A 21828-nucleotide genomic window follows, 5' to 3' on the forward strand; every position below is an offset into this window, starting at 1 on the left:
TGCGTATGCATCCCCGCAGCATTGGCATCTTGCTCCACAGGTGCAGGGGGAGAACCCCGACCCGGTCGGACAGCACTTCTGAAAAACGAGATTGGGAGATCCCAGCTCTCGCTGCAACCGTACGCTGGAATGACCCAGATGCAAAAAAGTGCAATGTTGCAGAGGTTAGGGATATCTGGTATTGCGTGGATCCTGCTTGTGGCTGACTCCAAATCCATTCGGAGTTCCCCCAACAGCTCCAAAATGGCAATGCTGGATAAACCATATGTTTTGATGATCGTTTCCTCGTTCATTCCAAAAATATTCACACGGAGTGAAAAAATGCGTTCTCTGCGTCTCCTTGCTTCATTTTGATGTCTCCTTCTTGCGACAACAACCGCTGCCATGTGTGCGCAATTACGCATACAGACCATTTGCACCTTCTTTTGAAACGTGTTAAATATAGAGTCAGATACCGTTAGCAAAATTGCTTTCAGGTTTAATAAATCACTTTGCGAGTGCTAAATTAATATATTTACATGTTCTCCTCCCACAAGACGCACTTTTGCGTGTAAACGCCCCATATTGCATATTCATTGCAGAAAAAGTACTAAATGGATAAGAGGCGCTATTTAGCACGTTTTAAAGACCAAATCATTTTAGCGCGCTGTTGATAGATCAGTTTGTACATTTTTTAGCGTGCGCAGTGAAATAGCTCACGTTTTTATACACGCAAAGCTTTGATAGATCCGGCCCTAAGACACGGTGCAAATCTTGAAGTGATCCTCGCCTATTTTGCATACCCAAAAGGAAAAGCAAAAAACCCAAGGAACTGTAAGCCTAAATTACACTTGTGATACATTATTTGAAAGCTAACACCTTCTAATCTCTGAATATATTAAATGAAAATAGGGTGAGTTAAACACAGCTTAAGCTGCATCAGTTCAAACATGATACAAAGTTGTTGTTTTATTCTTGAAAATGATAGGTCTATTTTGAACAGCAGCAATAATCACAAGCTTTAGAATAGGCATGTTGCATTGTATTACATTTGTTCTACATCATGTCGACCGCATATGCAGAAAATCTCTGACCTCTAGTTACAACAGTTCCAGAGCTGTGGGGCTTTAAACTTTTGGTGTCACCAGCATCTCTTAATCTCTCCAAATAGTGCCAAATGCTTTTATTCAACTATTTCACACATAGAATTGAAAAAAAGTTAACTGATTTTTAAATTTCATTTCAGTTTAACATGGGAATTTTCTCAGAATTATGACTTTAATATCAAAATTCTGAATTTTTTTCTCAGACTTCTGAATTTTTTTCGCAGAATTGTGGATCTTAATGTAGATGGGCACCATGAAGAAAGAGATGTAGAGCACTCAGCTTCACTGACAAAGATGTGAGTTGTTTGAGGTGGCCAGTGACACATTGGTGGAAAATGAAAAAAAGACATGGCTACAGATTGATGCTAACATGTTTGTTAGCTGTCAGAATTCTGAGATTAAGTCAGAATTCTGACTTTTTATTCCCATATTAAACTGAAATAAAATTTAAAAATCAGTTACCTTTTTTTTTTTTTTCCCAGTGGCCCTAATCCTCTTCCGTATAGAATAACACTGAAGCATTTTAATGGCCACAAAACATTTATGAAGCAAGTGATTTTCCCCTTTTTTTCCCAGAATCAGTGTTTAGAACAAATGTAACATTTATAAACCTAAAATAACATAAACTTTTATAGAAAATAGTGAAAATGCTGCTTTTCAAGCTAAAATCTGCCCCAGTGCCTTTTCTGAGCTTTATTTGGGGGTTTTTTTTGGCCTCAGGCATTGCAATAAAAAAAAAAAAAACAGCGTCCAAACTTTAAAAATATCAGAGCGGATGCTAAGCATTAGCTATGACCAGCTAACTTTTCCAATGTCAAAAAATTTACATTATGTGGCGATTTTCTCATCATAGAATATTTTTATTATTAATATTCTGAATTACTTTTAATCTGTGAATCCTTATGGACGAATGGAGTAGAAATGATTGAAGATTGGATTTATAAAACGGCTTCTGGACGCCTTCAAAGGTATGTAACTGTGGCTGCTTTGTCATGTTTACATTTTGACATGTTGCTATATCTGTGTTAATTGTGCTTTGATGCTCGTTGTGTCCATAAAATGAACTAGGTGTTTGAATTGTGGAGAATCTAAGCTTTCCAACGAGGTCTAACATGTCTATATTGGTAAACATTTTACTGGTGTAATTTTCATGCATTCTGAGTTATTAGTTGTAATTGCCGTAGAAACGTCGGCGATCGGGTGGATTTTGAGAGGTTAAAGGTCACCAGGAAGGGAACTTACTGATAGGCGATGGTGGTGAGGCGTTCATCGTTAACGGCCCTGCGAACTTCTGCGCGATGGCGCTCTGTTGAGATGCTTTTCAAATGAGGAAGAAAGAAATTAAATCACATTTAAATCTGTGCACTTTTTTAGAGGCTTTTTATTAGGAATACGGTAAATACCTGAGGATCTTAGTGAGCTCTCCCAGGATGTCCTTCTTGTCCTTTGTCAGGTCTCCCTGAGCTCGCAGGGCGCTAATAACTCCAGCGTATGCCTCCAGCTCTGGATGTGGCAACATTCAATGTAAAGAGAAACAGAACGGATGTTTCATTACATCACAGCTAATAGAGAATAAAAGCTGCTCAAACTTCATTTATTGTTAGTAACGATTGTTTTTCTTCTCAGATTCCTTGTTTATGAACCTTACCGAGTTTACGCAGAATTCTTTTACACTCGTCCCTTCCCAGGTCGAGGATGGTGGGCCACACGACCGGCATGGTACCAGTCAGAACTGGTTTCTCCAGCTGGATCATTGGCTGAGAGAGGAATGAGGATACGACGGGTCAGCCAACAGATCATCAGTTCACTCCAGAGTAACGAAGCCCATCTAATCACAACCTCTAAGCATTTTAATACTTTTACTGACTAAAATATTTCCTTTGCAGTAACTTTGCCTACAAATGAAAGGTTAGTGCATCCAAAGTAAGGTTGAAACAATTAATCAGATTAATCGATCATTGAAATAATCCTCAACTAAATTAGTAATCGATTAATCGTTAACTGGAGTATACAGGTGCTGGTCATAAAATTTGAATATCATGAAAAAGTAGATTGATTTCAGTAATTCCATTTAAAAAGTGAAACTTGTATATTATATTCATACATTACATACAAACTCATATATTTCAGATGTTTATTTTGTTTAATTTTGATGATTACAAATGACAACAAATGAAAATCTCAAATTCATTATATCAGAAAATTAGAATATTGTGAAAAGGTTCAAAATTGATGGCCCCTGGTGCCACACTCTAATCAGCTAATTAACTCAAACCACCTGCAAAAGCCTTTAAATGGTCTTTCAGTCTAGTTCTATAGGCTACACAATCATGGGGAAGACTGCTGACTTGACAGTTGTCCAAAAGACGACCATCGACACCTTGCACAAGGAGGGCAAGACACAAAAGGTCATTGCTAAAGAGGCTGTCTGTTCACAGAGCTCAGTGTCCAAGCACATTAATAGAGAGGCGAAGGGAAGGAAAAGATGTGGTCGAAAAAAGTGTACAAGCAAGAGAGATAACCGCACCCTGGAGAGGATTGTGAAACAAAACCCCTTCAAAAATGTGGGGGAGATTCACAAAGAGTGGACTGCAGCTGGAGTGAGTGCTTCAAGAACCACCACACACAGACGTATGAAAGACATGGGTTTCTGCTGTCGCATTCCTTGTGTCAAGCCACTCTTGAACCACAGACAGCGTCAGAAGCGTCTAAAGAGAAACAGGACTGGACTGCTGGTGAGTGGTCCAAAGTCATGTTCTCTGATGAAAGTAAATTTTGCATTTCCTTTGGAAATCAAGGTCCCAGAGTCTGGAGGAAAAGAAGAGAGGCACTTCATCCACGTTGCTTGAAGTCCAGTGTAAAGTTTCCACAGTCAGTGATGGTTTGGGGTGCCATGTCATCTGCTGGTGTTGGTCCATTGTGTTTTCTGAGGTCCAGGGTCAACGCAACCACATACCAGGAAGTTTTAGAGCACTTCATGCTTCCTGCAGCTGACCAACTTTTTGGAGATGCAGATTTCATTTTCCAACAGGACTTGGCACCTGCACACAGTGCCAAAGCTACCAGTACCTGGTTGAAGGACCATGGTATCCCTGTTCTTAATTGGCCAGCAAACTCTCCTGACCTTAACCCCATAGAAAATCTATGGGGTATTGTGAAGAAGAAGATGCAATACACCAGACCCAACAATTCAGAAGAGCTAAAAGCCACTATTAGAGCAACCTGGGCTATCATAACACCTGAGCAGTGCCACAGACTGATCGACTCCATGCCACGCCGCATTGCTGCAGTAATACAGGCCAAAGGAGGCCCAACTAAATACTGAGTGCTGTACATGCTCATACTTTTCATGTTCATACTTTTCAGTTGGCCAACATTTCTATAAATCCTTTGTTTTTATTGGTCTTCAGTAATATTCTAATTTTCTGATATGATGAATTTGAGATTTTCATTTGTTGTCATTTGTAATCATCAAAATTAAACAAAATAAACATCTGAAATATATGAGTTTGTATGTAATGTATGAATATAATATACAAGTTTCACTTTTTAAATGGAATTACTGAAATCAATCTACTTTTTCATGATATTCTAATTTTATGACCAGCACCTGTAGAGACAGTAAAAGACGAATTAAGCTGACAGAACAACCCACTTAGAGCAGTCATTATACAAATTTGTAAAAAAAAAATAAATAAATAAATAAAATATATATATATATTTATCGATCGAGCACTAAAATGGTGTAATCGGTATCAGCGAGTACCAACAAATAGGGCACTGATACCATATTGAGAGCCAAACGTTTCTTCAACTATTGTCACCCATTCTAGGTAGGCAATAAAAAGTTCTACTGGATTCACTTTGTTTTAGTCTTTTTCCTGCTTCTCAAAGGTAGGCAGCAGCTTGAAGCCATGATGGCAATTATTTTACATCCAAGTAGTATGCAGTTCTTCATATATACACACACAACAATTACAAACAGATGGTATCGGTATCGGCCGATTCTGCACAGCCAGGTATCGTGGCCAAAAAATAGCATCGGCGCAACACTAATATTATAAACAATTTGCATTTAAGATTAAAAAAAAATAACGTTTTCATCTGTCAACATTCTCTGTCCAGAACTCCTCAAAAGGAAAAGTTGTAGTTTATCCTGGTTGAATTTCGTAAAAAACTGTTCTTTAAGGAACCTTTAGCTATCTGATTATTAATTTAAAAAAAATAATAATCGACAGATTTTTATTAATTTTTTATTAATAGGTATTTATATATAGTTATTGCACAAGGTGTTAAATATAAACAGGTTATTGCACAGGGTAATAAATAGTGATTACACCTTAGTTATCACAGTTATCGTGCTGCATTGTAAGTCTGATTTCAGCAGGGATGAATGACCTGCAGTTAGGGATGCACGATATTGGGATTTTGGCCGATATCCGATATTTTAAAACTCATGTAGCCGATAACCGATATCGATACTGATGTTAAAGCTGGACAAAAATAAGTAGTCATTGAAAATAGCAGTTTTGTTATCCATTTCTGACACTTTGAAAAATAATATACTCAAATATATTTTCATATGCTGATATCAAATTGGTTTTTAAAAACGTGGTATCGATCTATTTTACTTTCAAAATCTCGTGAAATTTCATCGTTCTGCTACAAACTCTCGTGATATTTTGCAAATTCCTGTGAGATTTTGTTAGTAAAATAGATCGATACCGCGTCAATATATCAACATATAAAAATATGGCAACATTTCGTGAATTTTCGGGGGATTTCGTAGCATAACGATGACATATAGCAATATTTCATTAGTAAAAGAGATTGATATGGTGTTTTTAAATGGCAATATATCAGCATATGAAGATATTGGGATATTTTAATGTATCAATATTTTTTTTTAAGTCTATAAAAAAAGAAGTTTTTGAGGAAAAAGAAGAAGTAGTATTTATTATATATTTTTTTTTACTTTAGAAACTCAGAAGCTGATCAAATATCGGGTTAAATATCGGTGAGGTGGCCGATGTCCGATATTCAGTTTTAAGGCCGATACCGATAGGGAGCCGATTATATCGTGCATCCCTACCTGCGGTTGCATTTTTTTTTAACAAACAGGGTGTAAAATTGTTTCCTTAAAGGAGGTGATCAGCTCCTCTAATATTAACAATAAAATAGTAATAACAAAAGTCACTTTTATTAATTCAGTTGTACATTATAATGAAGTCAGTCCTCTAATCTGAACCTACCTGTTAGGAAACACTGAGCAGCATTTTGGGATCCACTCTCTCACCACTAGATCACTACTCCTCTATCACTGTGGCTTAGTAGAATCATCAAGAACTAAAGCATAAAGTCTAGTTCTGATCAGGAAATTCCACTTGTTTTAATAAAAACATTACTATGAACAAAGATGTGATAGTCCAAGTAAAGGACAGAGGAAAGGACTCCATATCCCATCAGGCACCAGCCCATTCAGTCCACATTTATCCAGCTAAACCCAATCCTGATGATGCTGTCAGGTTAAATCATGGAAAAAGAAACCATTTCTCAACTGATGGGGAGATCTTAACTGTCCATGATTCATTCCAGCTGGCTGCAGGTTTAAAGCATCCCTGATCTGGGCCTCCATGATCTACAGAACCAGGCCCGATCAGGTTTTATTCAGTTCTGCTGCTGTCTGCCACTAAATATTATTAGGCGCAAAGTCAAATAAGCCTCAAACATGAATACATTTACAAACACTAGTGAGCAAGAGTTGAGCTAAAAGCCTAAGATGAATAATAATAATAAAAGACAATGGAGCTCCGGGTGAAGTTCTGCACCGAACAACGACTGTCACTTAGAGCCGAGACTTAAACGCTCTAAAACCTGCCCCGCGCTGCGGTAAAAAACGGAATAAAAATATTCACATAAAACATTTAGTGTTATTTTATATAACGGTTCTCATGCAAATGTAGTAAACTTGGATATAATTCGGTTTTTATCTAGGGTTTGGGGTTAGCCAGCTAGCTGTTTCTATGAAGCAAATCATTTCTTACCTTCCGTTAGCAGGACAACATCAAGGCCTTGCTAGCTTTCTAATCCTTACAATCGAGATCAAACACGAAAACCTGGTTCATTTCCCTTATCATAATGCAAAACTGCAATTAAACCTTGGAAGAACAACGTTTACGCTTATAAAATGCACACAAATCCTCAAAGACGGACCAATGTTTATATTGGCAGTTCAGCTGCAACGGCTGGCCCCAAAAAGTCTTCTTCGTGTGAAGATGATTAGATTTGTTATGATAGGGAAGCTTTGTGCTGCCCCCTGATGGTAGATTAGAGAAATGCGTGGAACTCTTTTTATTGTGAGTAGCCAGTCTTGGTGCATAAGAGCCACCTACTGGGATAGAGTGTGTGTCAGTATTTTACATTGTAATATCTAGTAGCTTCACTGTATTAAAAATAATATAAAATAATAAATAAATAAATAAATAGGAATAATTAATTTAAAGGCAACGTTATACTTTTACTGGAGTAAAATATGATGAAGCAGAGCTGCTAGAGTGGCGACAGTGGCGTTGGATGTAGGAGTTTGCCCTGAAATCGAAGGATTGACGGTTCAAGCCCCAACTCCGACTTTCAGTGTTGTTGTGCCCTTGGGCAATACAATTCACCTGCATTGTCAACTGATGGTGGTCAGAGGGCCTGGTGGTGCCAGTGTAGGCAGCCCCGCTTCTATCGGTGTGCCCCAGGGCAGCTGTGGCTACAATGTAGCTTGCCACCGTGAGTGTGTGCATGAATTGGTGAATGAATGTAGTGTAAAGTGCTTTGGTCAAGTCTCCTGACTTGAATAAAAACGCTATATAAGTACATGCCATTTACCATTATTACTTTTGGACATTGCCTCTTTTCATGTCACATAAAAGCACCCTAAATTGAATCAAAGCAACCCAAAAATATGTTTATGTTTATATCTATCTATCTATCTATCTATCTATCTATCTATCTATCTATCTATCTATCTATCTATCTATCTATCTATCTATCTATCTATCTATCTATCTATCTATCTATCTATCTATCTATCTATCTATCTATCTATCTATATATATATATATATATATATCATCTTCATGAAAAGATATATACATTTAAACATATATATACATATATATGACCTGTTTAAATTGAAGTAAAACAAAAACAAGCTACATATAGAACAGTATAAAAACTATACAGTGTTTGGATAAGAAAAGAATTATATAAAAAGTATATTAAATGAAATTTAGTGTTTCACTGATGCCATTTTTTGGCCCCGATACCTGGCTGTGTAGTATCGGCCAATACCGATTCCATCTGTTTGAAATTGATGTGTGTGTATATATGAAGAACTGCATAATACTTGGATGTAAAATAATTGCCATCATGGTTTGTCAAGCTGCTGCCTACCTTTGAGAAGCAGGAAAAAGACTAAAACAAAGTGAATCCAGTAGAACTTTTTATTGCCTACCAGGAATGGGTGACAATAGTTGAAGAAACTTTTGGCTCTCAAAATGGTATTGGTGCGCTATTTGTTTGCCGATATCGATACACCATTTTAGTGTTGTATCGGGGCCCTGCCCGGTACTGGTATCGGTATCGATTCAACACTAACAAAAATAGTGCCATTAATTTTTAATTGTTGTTCAACAGAAATATCAATGATAAACAAACAAACAGGTAAACCGGCATTATGGAGCTCTTAAACTAAAATGTTGAGGGAATCACTACAATCAGGGGTGTTCTTACATATTTAGTCAGATTTCTGCTCCTGTTGACGGTTTGTTGGTGAAATGTTCATGAGCTAGGTGCTTTAATGTTTCTGGGACTGTTTTTAAGTCATTAGTTTTAAAAACCACAACACAAAATCAATATTACAATTTATCAAATCATCATAATTTTGTATGCTTTTATTTAAAAAAAAAATTCAGTTACTTGTTATTAGAATTACTGTCGAGAATTTATCCTTTTCTTTATTGAGAGTGTCTAATTCTTCAAGCACAACTGTAAATATTTACCTTGTTAAATACGATCCATTTTAGGATTGCCAGTCCAAAGAGGGAGAGTGTTGGGATCTGGAGGTCTGTCCACATTTCTCCTACAGAGGGCGTTCTAGGTCTCCTGGAGCTGGAGCTGACTTCACACCTGCGGCTCGTTTGCTCATCAGGAGACCAGCATTTAAGGAGAGGCAGAGCAACACTCCAGCGCCAGAGTGTTTTGCCAGTTATGGTTAGCAAGCCTGAGCCAATCAGCCTGTCTGAATCTCTGACTCCCAGAAAACCTGAACCTAACCTGTTTTTGTCCTCTCTGCTTCCCAGGAAGAACCTGTCAGAACCCTGAAACTTTGGAAGAGTTTCTCAGTCTGAAACCAGCCTGTCTGATCTCTGAAGAACTCTGGAAGTCAAGTCTGTCAGATACCTGCCTGCCCGTTCTCAGAAGAAACTGAAAGAGAAACTCGGATCCAAATCTGCAAGATTACAAACCAAACTCTGCCTCTGCCTTGCCCTCTGCCTACCGACAGCCTCTGGACCCTCCTGGTTCCCCCCCTCTGCCGCTCTGCTCAAACCTCAGAACAGGTACAGACCTGCACTCATTCTTCCAGCAAAGATACCTGGACATCTGCTAACCATTCTGTCCCCCTCTGCAGAGAAACCAGTCGTGACCAGTCCTGGACCTGATAACCCCCAGAATCAGTGCTTTATTCTCATTGTGTCAAACAATAAACTGTTGAACTTTTTCCCAGAGTCCGTGTGTTCGGCATGTGGGTTAGAAACCTAAAAACAAACATGACAGAGAGGTGTACAAGGGGAAGGAGAGGATCAAGGTGGAAGGTCAGGAAAAGCCAGGTAAGTTTCCGTACAGCTCGTCCAAGAAGGTAAAAACACAGGAAAACAAAACTAAAAAGTCTCGGATACGATGTGTAGAAAAGGTGTGAAGAAAACAGTGAAATGTATCCTGCCTGTCAGGCCACCTCCCTGGGTGCTCAGCAGCCCTAAACCTCTGATCCTAGAACCGCCCCTGCCAAACACTCTTTATTTGGACAGTTTGCTATAAATAAATTGTTGGTATGTTTAAAAGTGTTTAAAAAGGAAACTTTTTACAAATAGGAGTCTAAAAAGTCTTTGAATTTGGCCATCTTTACTCTTTTTTTGTTATAAGATTTTATGGTGGTTGGCAAAGTAGTTAAAGTGCATTACAAAGTTGGAGTTGAACAAGGAAACAGGAAACAAGACTCACCCCCAGGAAAAAAAATAAATGAATATTTATCCAAACTGTTTAATTTAACCCAACATACTTAATCAAATTCATCCTCATAATTTCTCATTTATCTTTAAGTTTTGGTCACTCTGCCAGTTTCTGATGGTCCTACTGGTTTTCCCATCATACTTTCAAACGTTTCCCAGTTTAAATCTTTAACTTCAAGATACTTTTCTGCAGCTTTCACCATTTTTATTTTTAGTTTTCTTTGTCATCTGAGTACAATTGATAACTTCTAACATGAAAAGAGCAAAATCTTTCTTTTTTACAATTAATGAGTCTTCTGCATTTTTGCGACTCTGCTCCAGAGGTTTTGAACTTGTCATTTTCTTAACTGTTGGTTTGGGTCTTTCTGACTGGGATGGGAGGCCATCTTTACTCAGGAACCAGTTCCTCTTTAACCTCCTTCTTGCTGCGCTTGAGCTCCAGCTGTGCAGACACACCTGTCGGTAACACCCAGCAATCAGAGGAGGAAGACACACACCCACCATCAAGGAAACAAGGGCTTTAAAAAAGAAATGGAATTCATTTTAATATGTTATCATAGTTTTATGAGTAAAATCAGTTTCAAAGAACAAACATTGATATAAAACCAAAAACTTCACAGCTAAATGGAAAAAATGCTATATAACCCTTTAATTACTGCAATAACTAAAAGTATCTTATAATCCCAACTTTTAATTAGGACATATAATTAGTCAGTTGAAAAATCAGTTCTAAAATAAAATAGCAACTTTAGTAAAAATCTTGAATCAAAAACATACGGACATTTAAGTAGTTTGATTGATTGGTTGATTTTATTGATATTACACTGGAGAAATGTACTTGTTACACCAGATCAATTGAGAAGACAACACAAAAAACAGACTCATTCTACAGATAGAGAAATGTTAATAGAACAGACATCCATTATCTGTTCTAGGTTGTGTCCCTCTCTTCTTGTCCCTTTTCTTCTTGTTTTCCTCTCTATGTTTTGTACTCAGCTGACTTTTCATGCTGTCTCTAAAGGAATGAAAGATTTTTTCCAAGCACTAAGCTCACTTAGCTGATTGCTCCTTCCTGTGTTTCCAAAAAGGCCAAAGTAAATAACCCAGTCCTTCTTTTCACTGTAGACAAGCCATGATCTGCTTCTCTGTTCTCCATTTTTCATTTGGATGAAATAATAGCTGCATGAATCATGACAGCAGACAAGATAGAGGAGAGCAGGAGGCGGGGTTACCAATCTACTTGCTCTGGAGAGCAGAGTTCGCTGCTTTTAGATGTTGTCTCCAAATTCTCCAGTAGCAGAAAAAAGTCGCTAGATTTGGCGCTAGACGCTTTTTAGAAATCAAAGTGCTAGAGGGGTCTGAAAAGTGGCTAAATATAGCGACTAAAGCGCTAAGTTGGCAACACTAGTGATGGGTCCATTCACCCCGATGCGTCGGTGCATGCATGGAGCCCATAGAGCAAAACACAGTATTGATGCAGAAAGTTGTGACCGATACAGGAGCTGTTTATAACTCACTAAATTGTGTTTAAAAACGTATCTGTCAACATGATGCATCAAAATGCCTAATTTTTTTTAGGTTTATCATTAAAATTATCCAGAATTTTGGAGCTGCCTAAAAAGAATAGGAATGTTTCAGCTGTTGCATTGTTATTTTTAATTTTCTTGTTGTGTCATACTTTCCCTCTCAGTTATCATTCAGCTTATTTAGTAAATAAACTTATCATCTTAGGTTATTTACCGGTAGTGTTTTTTCTGCACTTATTGTTTTAAAATTAAGATCTAAAATCCCAGTCCACAAGCATCCTCATTCAAATTTTACCCTAAATTTTCAAGTTATGATATATCTTCACATTATTTATTGGCTGCATCTAAAAAATATCAAAGATATTTTCAATTTAAACATAGATATAAGATAATACAATATAACCTTCAATTCTATCACTGTACTCGGTCATCAAATCATTACAGTTTAGTCTGTCCAATAAGCCGCCTGTAGTGTCTTTAAATGTCCAGCAGGTGTCAGTATTCTGTGAGACGGTATCAATGCAGCATCAATACAGTTTGGCAATGAGTCGAAACGCTTCAAAGAGACACACTTATTATTATAAGCGTTCTGATGGCATTTTAGCGATAGGGATTTTTATCAAAAACATGGTTAATGTGCACAAATAAGGAATATATATATATAACTATACATGTAAACAGAGTTTGTTGGGCCCCCAGTAACTTGGGGTCCTAGGCAACTGCCTAGTTCTGCCTAATGGTGACCCCCCTGGAGATATATACAGTATATACAGTGTGTCTACATATGACAGTTTTTTTTTTTAATAGAAGGCTTATTATACAGGGTTTTTGCACATTGGTATTTATATATATTTATTTTCTTCTTATTTTCTTCTTAAATTGTGGGATATTTTCAAAAACATAGGCTATTCACCACAATTCATTAAAAAAATATGACACTTTAACCACTTTTTAAGATCTATATCCGGCCTTTCAGCAAAGATGCTGCTACATGGCTGTTCATCTTATTTTGACATTTGATCAATTAGATGAGCCCTTGAATGATATGTTACCTACTGGAAATTAAGTTGAAAAAAAGGTAACAAGTCAAGAAAAAATTTTAAAAAGCTAATTGAAAAGTTAAAAAATAAAGTTAAAAAGTTAATAAGCCTAGTTAACAACTATATTTAGGTTTATAAATAAAAAAAAAAGTTCGTGCCAGTATCAGCATTAGTGCCTATAAGGTTATCTTGGACCAAAATAAAATGTGTTTCTTTCACTTTTTTCCTCAATTTCTTATAGAAGCACTTTTGTTATTGTTCTTAATATATTCGGGCAAGTTGGCATTTCTTATTATGACATTTATATTAATTTTTGCCATCAAAATATCCAGATTTTTCTAATGTTATAAAGGTACTAAGGTCTTGTCCTGGATTGGCTTAAAATTTAGATTTTCAAAATACTCCACTGAGTGTCCTATAAATATAATAAACTTTATTATTTACAATAGACAACAATACAAAACTGCATTGTGTACATATCACAAAACAACAAAAACATTTGCCAGGGGGAGCATTAACAGAAAACAATAAAAGTATAATAAGAAATGACAAAATAATCTTGTTTAAGGAAAAACAGTACCAAAGGTGACAAAAATACCAGATGCCACAATGACGAAGGTAATCAACACAATAAATTATCTAAAATTCCAATTTGATTGCAAGCCAATAAAGTTGTTTTTGCTTTTTTTATTTGTTGAAGGTCGAATTGTAAATATATAATGTTTAAATTCAATAAAAAAAAACCTGAAAAGTCAGTTTTTTTCTCAAAAATTTGCATTTATGAAGACGAAATTTAGCCTTAATAATTAATAAGTTGAACATTTATCGAGTTCAGACACATACCTCTGGTAATTAAACGCAAACCTCGGAGAGTTTAGACATGTACGAGCAGGCCTTGAACGCATCGTTGGAAGGTGGGTTTCTTCAGTTTTTCAGTGTTTTGGGGAGGGGGCGCCAAGCCTTTCTGTTTTCCCCGTTTGAATCATGCTTCAGTGAAGCGGCAGGCAGGATAGCTGGACATTAGTCGATGATTAAAGTCCATTAATCTGCTGGAGGAGGAGAAGCAAAACCCCGCAGAACAGCGGAAATAAACGCTTCATTTGGGCTCTTTAGTAGCCAAACTTTGACGTCATTTTCTCCGGGACCCTAAGAAAAGACCCAAATGATCAACATGGAAGCATTTCCTGGCGGAAAATGAAGAGTTTTCTCCTTTTTTTGTTCAACTCGAAGGCGATCCGAGGAGGGGAAAGTTGTGTGGAAGGTTTGAGCTGTAAAGTTTTCCAGATGTCTCCTCTGATGCAAGCAGCGGCTGCTTTCTGAAACACCCAGAAGATTCCTGCATTTCTCCTGAATGCATCACAGCCCCCAGGTTGATCATCAATGTATTTTAGAGAAAACACAACAAACTTCCCTGTGAAACCAGCTGGATTGGATGGACCTTCATGCTGAATGAAGCTGGCTGCTGATCCAGACCAAATCAATCAGCTGCTTTAAAGAAAATGTTATCTGGCTGAAATCTGCAGGCAAGGGAAGCCCAATGAGTGTCACACAGCCAGCTGACACTGACAGGTAGGTCACATTTTCTATTTTATTAAACACTCTTAAGAATAAAGAGACATGTTGCCTCTCCTTATGATAAAACTCAAAGCCAGCCCAAGGCATAAGCAAACTAAGCTGCTGCTTTGGGGCCCCCAAAACTTCAGGGTCCTTTTATAAACGTTTGAATTCAATAAAGATATTAAGTTATTTAGAATACTATTACATTTTATTCAGCATAGACCCGTGGATGTATTCTAAACTGTTTAAAATTGAAATGTACAATGGAATTAAATTGATTTAATTAAATTTCAATTCAATTCAGTTCATTTCTATAGCACCAAATCACACTTTCCAGTTCACCAGATCATCCAGTCAGATTGATTCAATGTTTTCTATCTAAGTTAAACCAGTTGATTGCATCGACTTAGTGAATCGAATGCAATTCCCTCACACTAAGCATGCTTGTAGCGACAGTGGAGAGGAAAAACTCCCTTTGAACAGGAAGAAACCTCCAGCAGAACCAGGCTCAGAGTGAGCGGCCATCTGCTGAGGCCAACTGGGGTTCAAGGAGACAGACATAGAAAAAGAAGCATAGATACTAGGGGTGCCAATCACACCCATCATGGCGATTCGATTCAGTATCGATTTCCTGACCCAACGATTCGATTATTTTCGATACCCAAGAATACATCATCTTAGTTTTCCTCCGCCACAACTGTCTTTCCTACTGTTAACGTGACTGTGTGTGTGCATGCGGAAAGAGGGGAGTGGCTAAAGGAAGCCAGGCAGGAGGGCAAAATAGGTTTAGCGCCACCGCAGCACGGGAGTCAGAATTACGTCCAGGAGCAAATGGATAAAATAGAATGGAGGAAAAACAAAACATGAATCGATACTTTTGCAGATGAGTCGATGCATCGGATCGTCGGCTGTTGGATCGATGCATCGATACAAAACGATTATTATTTACACCCCTAACTGTAAAAGGCGGCCCCGTCCAGGAAACACACAGCCAGGCAGATGAGCTCCGAGCCAGCTCCCATGTCAGAGGATGAAGAGAGCACATCCAGTTAGTCACAGTCAGAGAAACAGGACTACACTGGAAAACAGGCCAAGCTCCAACATCTAGAAACAAAGGTGTTGATGGCAGCAGCACAGCTGATATTTCTCTCCAGGATGGAGTCACAGCCAAACAGGAACAGACCAGATGAAGCTACTATGAGAAAAAACAGAGAGCAGAATGTTAGAGATTGAACTGACTATACAGGTGCTGGTCATAAAATTAGAATATCATGAAAAAGTAGATTGATTTCAGTAATTCCATTTAAAAAGTGAAACTTGTATATTATATTCATACATTACATACAAACTCATATATTTCAGATGTTTATTTTGTTTAATTTTGATGATTACAAATGACAACAAATGAAAATCTCAAATTCATCATATCAGAAAATTAGAATATTGTGAAAAGGTTCAAAATTGATGGCCCCTGGTGCCACACTCTAATCAGCTAATTAACTCAAACCACCTGCAAAAGCCTTTAAATGGTCTTTCAGTCTAGTTCTATAGGCTACACAATCATGGGGAAGACTGCTGACTTGACAGTTGTCCAAAAGACGACCATCGACACCTTGCACAAGGAGGGCAAGACACAAAAGGTCATCGCTAAAGAGGCTGGCTGTTCACAGAGCTCAGTGTCCAAGCACATTAATAGAGAGGCGAAGGGAAGGAAAAGATGTGGTCGAAAAAAGTGTACAAGCAAGAGAGATAACCGCACCCTGGAGAGGATTGTGAAACAAAACCCATTCAAAAATGTGGGGGAGATTCACAAAGAGTGGACTGCAGCTGGAGTGAGTGCTTCAAGAACCACCACACACAGACGTATGAAAGACATGGGTTTCTGCTGTCGCATTCCTTGTGTCAAGCCACTCTTGAACCACAGACAGCGTCAGAAGCGTCTTGCCTGGGCTAAAGAGAAACAGGACTGGACTGCTGGTGAGTGGTCCAAAGTCATGTTCTCTGATGAAAGTAAATTTTGCATTTCCTTTGGAAATCAAGGTCCCAGAGTCTGGAGGAAAAGAAGAGAGGCACTTCATCCACGTTGCTTGAAGTCCAGTGTAAAGTTTCCACAGTCAGTGATGGTTTGGGGTGCCATGTCATCTGCTGGTGTTGGTCCATTGTGTTTTCTGAGGTCCAGGGTCAACGCAGCCACATACCAGGAAGTTTTAGAGCACTTCATGCTTCCTGCAGCTGACCAACTTTTTGGAGATGCAGATTTCATTTTCCAACAGGACTTGGCACCTGCACACAGTGCCAAAGCTACCAGTACCTGGTTGAAGGACCATGGTATCCCTGTTCTTAATTGGCCAGCAAACTCTCCTGACCTTAACCCCATAGAAAATCTATGGGGTATTGTGAAGAAGAAGATGCAATACACCAGACCCAACAATTCAGAAGAGCTAAAAGCCACTATTAGAGCAACCTGGGCTATCATAACACCTGAGCAGTGCCACAGACTGATCGACTCCATGCCACGCCGCATTGCTGCAGTAATACAGGCCAAAGGAGGCCCAACTAAATACTGAGTGCTGTACATGCTCATACTTTTCATGTTCATACTTTTCAGTTGGCCAACATTTCTATAAATCCTTTGTTTTTATTGGTCTTCAGTAATATTCTAATTTTCTGATATGATGAATTTGAGATTTTCATTTGTTGTCATTTGTAATCATCAAAATTAAACAAAATAAACATCTGAAATATATGAGTTTGTATGTAATGTATGAATATAATATACAAGTTTCACTTTTTAAATGGAATTACTGAAATCAATCTACTTTTTCATGATATTCTAATTTTATGACCAGCACCTGTATTAGCAAGCTTACTCTGTAAAAGTGTAAAGAATAGTCTTCATACTTTGATTACTTTGCTATCAAAGTAGGATCTTTTTGTGCTTTAGCCCAATTTGTTCACAAATGCATTTAAGTATGGAAGCAAATCTTTACCATATTTAAAATGAAAAAGCATTTCTGGAAATGCTTTTTTTAATTTCAAATTTTACATTTCAAATTGAATTTTTTTGTATGTATTTGCTGGGGTACATTTTAAAAAATAAATCTCAAATTTCTTTTTCATTTTAATTAAGTAAAAGGATGAGCAGTGTTAAAGAAGAAAATGTAAACAGGATTATTGATTACTAATTTCAATTAGGAGCCAAACAATGCAGCCACATTCTTAAAATGAAAAAGAATTTCTGAAAATGCTTTTTAAATATGGTAACGATTTGCTTCCATATCAAAGCCTTTAAACTTAGCCAGTCACCTTTTCTTCTGGGTTATAGTCCTTCTAAGGGTCTGGTCTTGTGATTCAGAGGCTGACTCTTCTTATCGGTGGGGTAAACTTTGCATTTGCACAATTATCTGTCTATTTTTATTGATTGTAGCATTTTTCTTATGCACTGTGGAAATGTTACTTCAGTTTTGCACAATGTGAAAGACTGCAGATATTACAAAACACATAGTGAAAAATGTTCAAGATAAATAAAAAACAGCAGCTTATTTGCTGAAAAACAAAGCAAAAAAACAAAAAAACTGCTCATTTCAGCCTAGATGTAGAATTTTTTTTTCCAGAATTCACACAGCTGTGATGTGGTGAACCTGAAACCTGAACCTGAAGGCTGAAACAACTCATTCTGTGGAATTTAAGAGTTAGAAATTTTTATTTTTTTTTTGGCATCCAGATATTTTCACTAGTTGTGCAATAGATGAATTCAGTCAGCTCAGATGAGCTTTATTTACTTTCTTTTTGGTGCATTTTTTACCTAAATTATTGTATACGGCCTAGTGATTAATCTAATGTGTGCAATTTCTGATACACATATATACACCTTCACCTTGCCAGTTCCTGGACAGAAATATCAGCTGTGCTGCTGCCATCAACACCTTTGTTTCTAGATGTTGGAGCTTGGCCTGTTTTCCAGTGTAGTCCTGTTTCTCTGACTGTGACTAACTGGATGTGCTCTCTTCATCCTCTGACATGGGAGCTGGCTCGGAGCTCGTCTGCCTGGCTGTGTGTTTCCTGGACGGGGCCGCCTGTGGAGCTGGTTAACAGTTGCCTTTTGTATCTATGCTTCTTTTTCTAAGTCTGCTTCTGTCTCCTTGAACCCCAGTGGGCCTCAGCAGATGGCCGCTCACACTGAGCCTGGTTCTGCTGGAGGTTTCTTCCTGTTCAAAGGGAGTTTTTCCTCTCCACTGTCGGTACAAGCATGCTTAGTGTGAGGGATTGCTGAAGAGTCAATGAGTCGATGCAATCAGCTGGTTTTCCTTAGATAGAAAACTTTGAATCAATCTGACTGGATGATCTAGAAAGTGCCTTGAGATGATATGATGTGAATTGACGCTATAGAAATAAACTGAATTGAATTGAATATAAGATTTTTTTTATAAAGGTCTTTGAGAAAAGCTATTACATCTGATAAAATGTATTAACAGCACAGATGTAGTTGTTCATGATTTGTGCATACTGACTCTGTTTGGGTTACTGGTAGAAAAAATGTATTCAAGGCACATTGTGATAATGGTCTTTAGCTTAAGCTTCCCTGTGCAGCCAGGAGGAGGGAGTGTAAATGTTATTATTGATTCTAATCAATAGCAATATTTACCTGATCTACCTCTGTAAAGGTCTGAAATCCACCCACCGCTTTGAACTTTAATTTATATTTTAAAGGTTATTTTGGAAGTTTTTATTGTCTTACAGGCAATAGAAATGTTCGATCAGATTAAAATATCTTGTGATCTTATGGCTGACAATGTCAGTTAGAGAAAAGAAATCTGTATCAAAATCAAAATCGGAATCAGCATGTCAGGCTTTTTAAAGACTAATAACCGGAACTTGTAATCGGTGCAATCTTAACCCTGAAATCCCACATCCTACGTCACCGGCCCGCTGCACTTTAGACTGCCTGTGCAAAGCAAAGCCTGCAGCCTCCGCTGTTCCTCCCATCACGCTTCGCACTGACTTCCCTGGAGCCCGAGGAGAGCATGCACTATATTATTATTAAATTTATAGAAGCAAAACATGCAGAAATGAACGCTTAATTTACTTTGACATAGGCTTGTCCCGATCCGATCCACGTATCGGATCGGGACGCCGATATTGGCAAAAAAATGCGTATCGGCAAAGCATGTAATATGCCGATCCAGACTGCCGATCCAGTTTTTACAAAAAAATCTGGTCCGTATTTTCCAGTTTCGCCGATTGAAACGATCCATTCCACTATTTTGCGCCAGTGTTTCCCTGTTTTGCATTTTTATTAAAACTTACAGTAATACTTGCACCTTTAACTGTTTACGATTTTACTGTTCACTGTGCAATTTCAGATTGCTATTCATAATTTTGTCCAGTTTGTGTTTATCTCTTAATAAACAGGTAAGTTTGTTGTTACCAAGCATTGTGTTTTATTCAATCTCACCTAATTTAGCTGGCTAGATGTTATCAAGAGTACTAAAACCCTTTTCAACATGAGTCTTACAACTAAGGCTAAATACTTTAACTTAAACTTAAATACATGCTCGGATAGGCTGGTATCGGCCAGTATCGGTATCGGATCGGAAGTCCAAAAACAATATCGGTATCGGATCGGAAGTGCAAAAACCTGGATCGGGACATCTCTACTTTGACATATTTAAAAAATCCCCATCAGCATCCAGCAGATGTGCAGCTTCTGCCAAAATAGTTTCTTTTTGTTGTGGATTTTAGTAACAGGGATAACTTGGATCATACACGGTTTGTATGAACTATGTTCATTCTCTTCTTCCGAAATCGGCGTCTCTTCATCGATTCCTGCGATAACTTAAACGTTGTATCCGGATACAATACTCATTTTTAAAAGTATCGATACAGCCATCTAAAGTGCAGAATAGAGGAAAATGCACTTTCTGAACACTGTGTGATTGAATAATTCTCTGCATTTTTCAGTTTCAGACTTTTTTTGTAAGAAGTGCAGCTGCTGAGAATTATTTTTGTTTAACCGGTTTGGCCAGTGTCATGTCTGCAAACCATAGCCAAGGAAGGAACACTTAATTTTAATTTTGTAAGTTTTTTATCAAGCTTGCTTAATATTATGCACAGCATACAACCTCAAAGTATTATTCTTATTGTTTTTTTTATTTATTTCTTGTATTTCTTTAGTAATGAAAATATTTCTGTTGAATTTTAGAGTCTTTGTTTTTATTCTTGTGGTATCGAAAATGGTATCAAGTATCGAATATTTGACTTAGTATCGGTATCGAGTTGAAAAGTTTAGTATCGTGACAACCCTGCTCTCGCTATAAAATAAATATTTTGATGGAGATGAGAAATCTGCTTCCTGGTTTGTTGAAGCACCAATAGTTTGCATCCAATAATTTTATTAAACTGTCTTAGTTTTTGGGAATATATAAGAATTCTGCTCTAATTTGTAGTTACTGATGTATAGTTACTATATTTTAATTTGAAAAACTGGATCTTCTCGCCGTTCTTTTTCCTGTTTGGTGTGATTGCAATTGTGGATCCGGACCTGGCCGGACCGGAGCGAGGAAAAAAAAAAAAACTCAGCTCCGTATTTTGACGGTGATGGAAGGAGAAAACATATGTGGACGGTGACGTACGGAGGAGGAGCTATGGATGTGGAACAGCTCGCATTGATTAACATGACAGACAAGTTTTACGTACGAGAGCGGAGCGGAGCGTTGATGGAGTATGTGGAATCAGGCGGTAACATATTACACAGAGTTTGCAGCCAAGTGGACTGGAGCTGAACAGAGCCGGATGCTGTATAAATTGGGGTTTAGGGTAGTACATTAAAAACTCTGCAAATAAATCCTTTGATTTAAAAAAGAAATTATGGAGCAAATAGAAACTGCTTAGATAACAGTAAAGGCGTAAAATATTCTCGATCAAAAAACAAACCATCCAACCAACAGCAGGGATGTAAACCTTTACTGAACCTGGAAGCAGTGAAGATTATGAAGTCTTACAGCAGCTAGAAGGAAGGATCTGTGATAAAGCTTCTCTGTGAACCATAAGGTGCAGCAGTCACTGAAGGAGCTCTCAGTTTCTGTAATGCATGGGGTGGGAGACATTGGCTGAATCCAAATACATTCAGTCAGTAAGGACACTTAAGCCTCTGTGAAAGTGTGTCCATGGTTAGCATAATGAGAGCTGTCCGATTAATAAGGAAGGAACTAGGAAGAGGAAGTAGGATGCTTGCCATCGCCAGTTCATTTATTATAGGGACCTCATGGCATTTCTATCTGCCTCTAGGAGCTAAATGTTGCAAACTTCACTGAGTTTAACAAAAATACATTCCTTCAAATGTGTT

The 21828-nt window shown here is 37.7% G+C and overlaps 2 protein-coding genes and 1 long non-coding RNA gene across 6 annotated transcripts in view; 2 read left to right on the forward strand and 1 right to left on the reverse strand.

The window, feature by feature from the left end:
* The window catches only part of emsy (EMSY transcriptional repressor, BRCA2 interacting), a 47674-nt gene extending 40320 nt beyond the window's left edge, over positions 1 to 7354 (reverse strand). For all 4 annotated transcript variants that reach the window (XM_038308745.1, XM_038308746.1, XM_038308744.1 and 1 more), the window contains exons 1-4: positions 7130 to 7354; positions 2734 to 2842; positions 2489 to 2588; positions 2328 to 2402 (exon numbers count right to left, since the gene is read on the reverse strand). In XM_038308745.1, coding sequence (XP_038164673.1) covers positions 2328 to 2402; positions 2489 to 2588; positions 2734 to 2839 — 281 coding nt within the window. In that variant the 5' untranslated portion in view covers positions 2840 to 2842; positions 7130 to 7354. The remainder of the gene's footprint in view (positions 1 to 2327; positions 2403 to 2488; positions 2589 to 2733; positions 2843 to 7129) is intronic.
* A 2238-nt stretch (positions 7355 to 9592) lies between these two features.
* Positions 9593 to 9852, forward strand: LOC119799054. Its single transcript, XR_005282806.1, has 2 exons — positions 9593 to 9691; positions 9763 to 9852. It is a non-coding gene; the product is annotated as an uncharacterized LOC119799054 (long non-coding RNA).
* Positions 9853 to 13817: 3965 nt separating this feature from the next.
* The window catches only part of LOC119799052 (rho guanine nucleotide exchange factor 12-like), a 106219-nt gene continuing 98208 nt past the window's right edge, over positions 13818 to 21828 (forward strand). Inside the window, exon 1 of the mRNA XM_038308736.1 lies at positions 13818 to 14495. Within this exon, the coding sequence (XP_038164664.1) occupies positions 14464 to 14495 (32 nt within the window). The 5' untranslated portion in view covers positions 13818 to 14463. The remainder of the gene's footprint in view (positions 14496 to 21828) is intronic.

This window comes from Cyprinodon tularosa, unplaced genomic scaffold (assembly GCF_016077235.1).
Source record: "Cyprinodon tularosa strain WSP-4 unplaced genomic scaffold, ASM1607723v1 ctg646, whole genome shotgun sequence".
NCBI classification, from domain to species: Eukaryota; Metazoa; Chordata; class Actinopteri; order Cyprinodontiformes; family Cyprinodontidae; genus Cyprinodon; species Cyprinodon tularosa.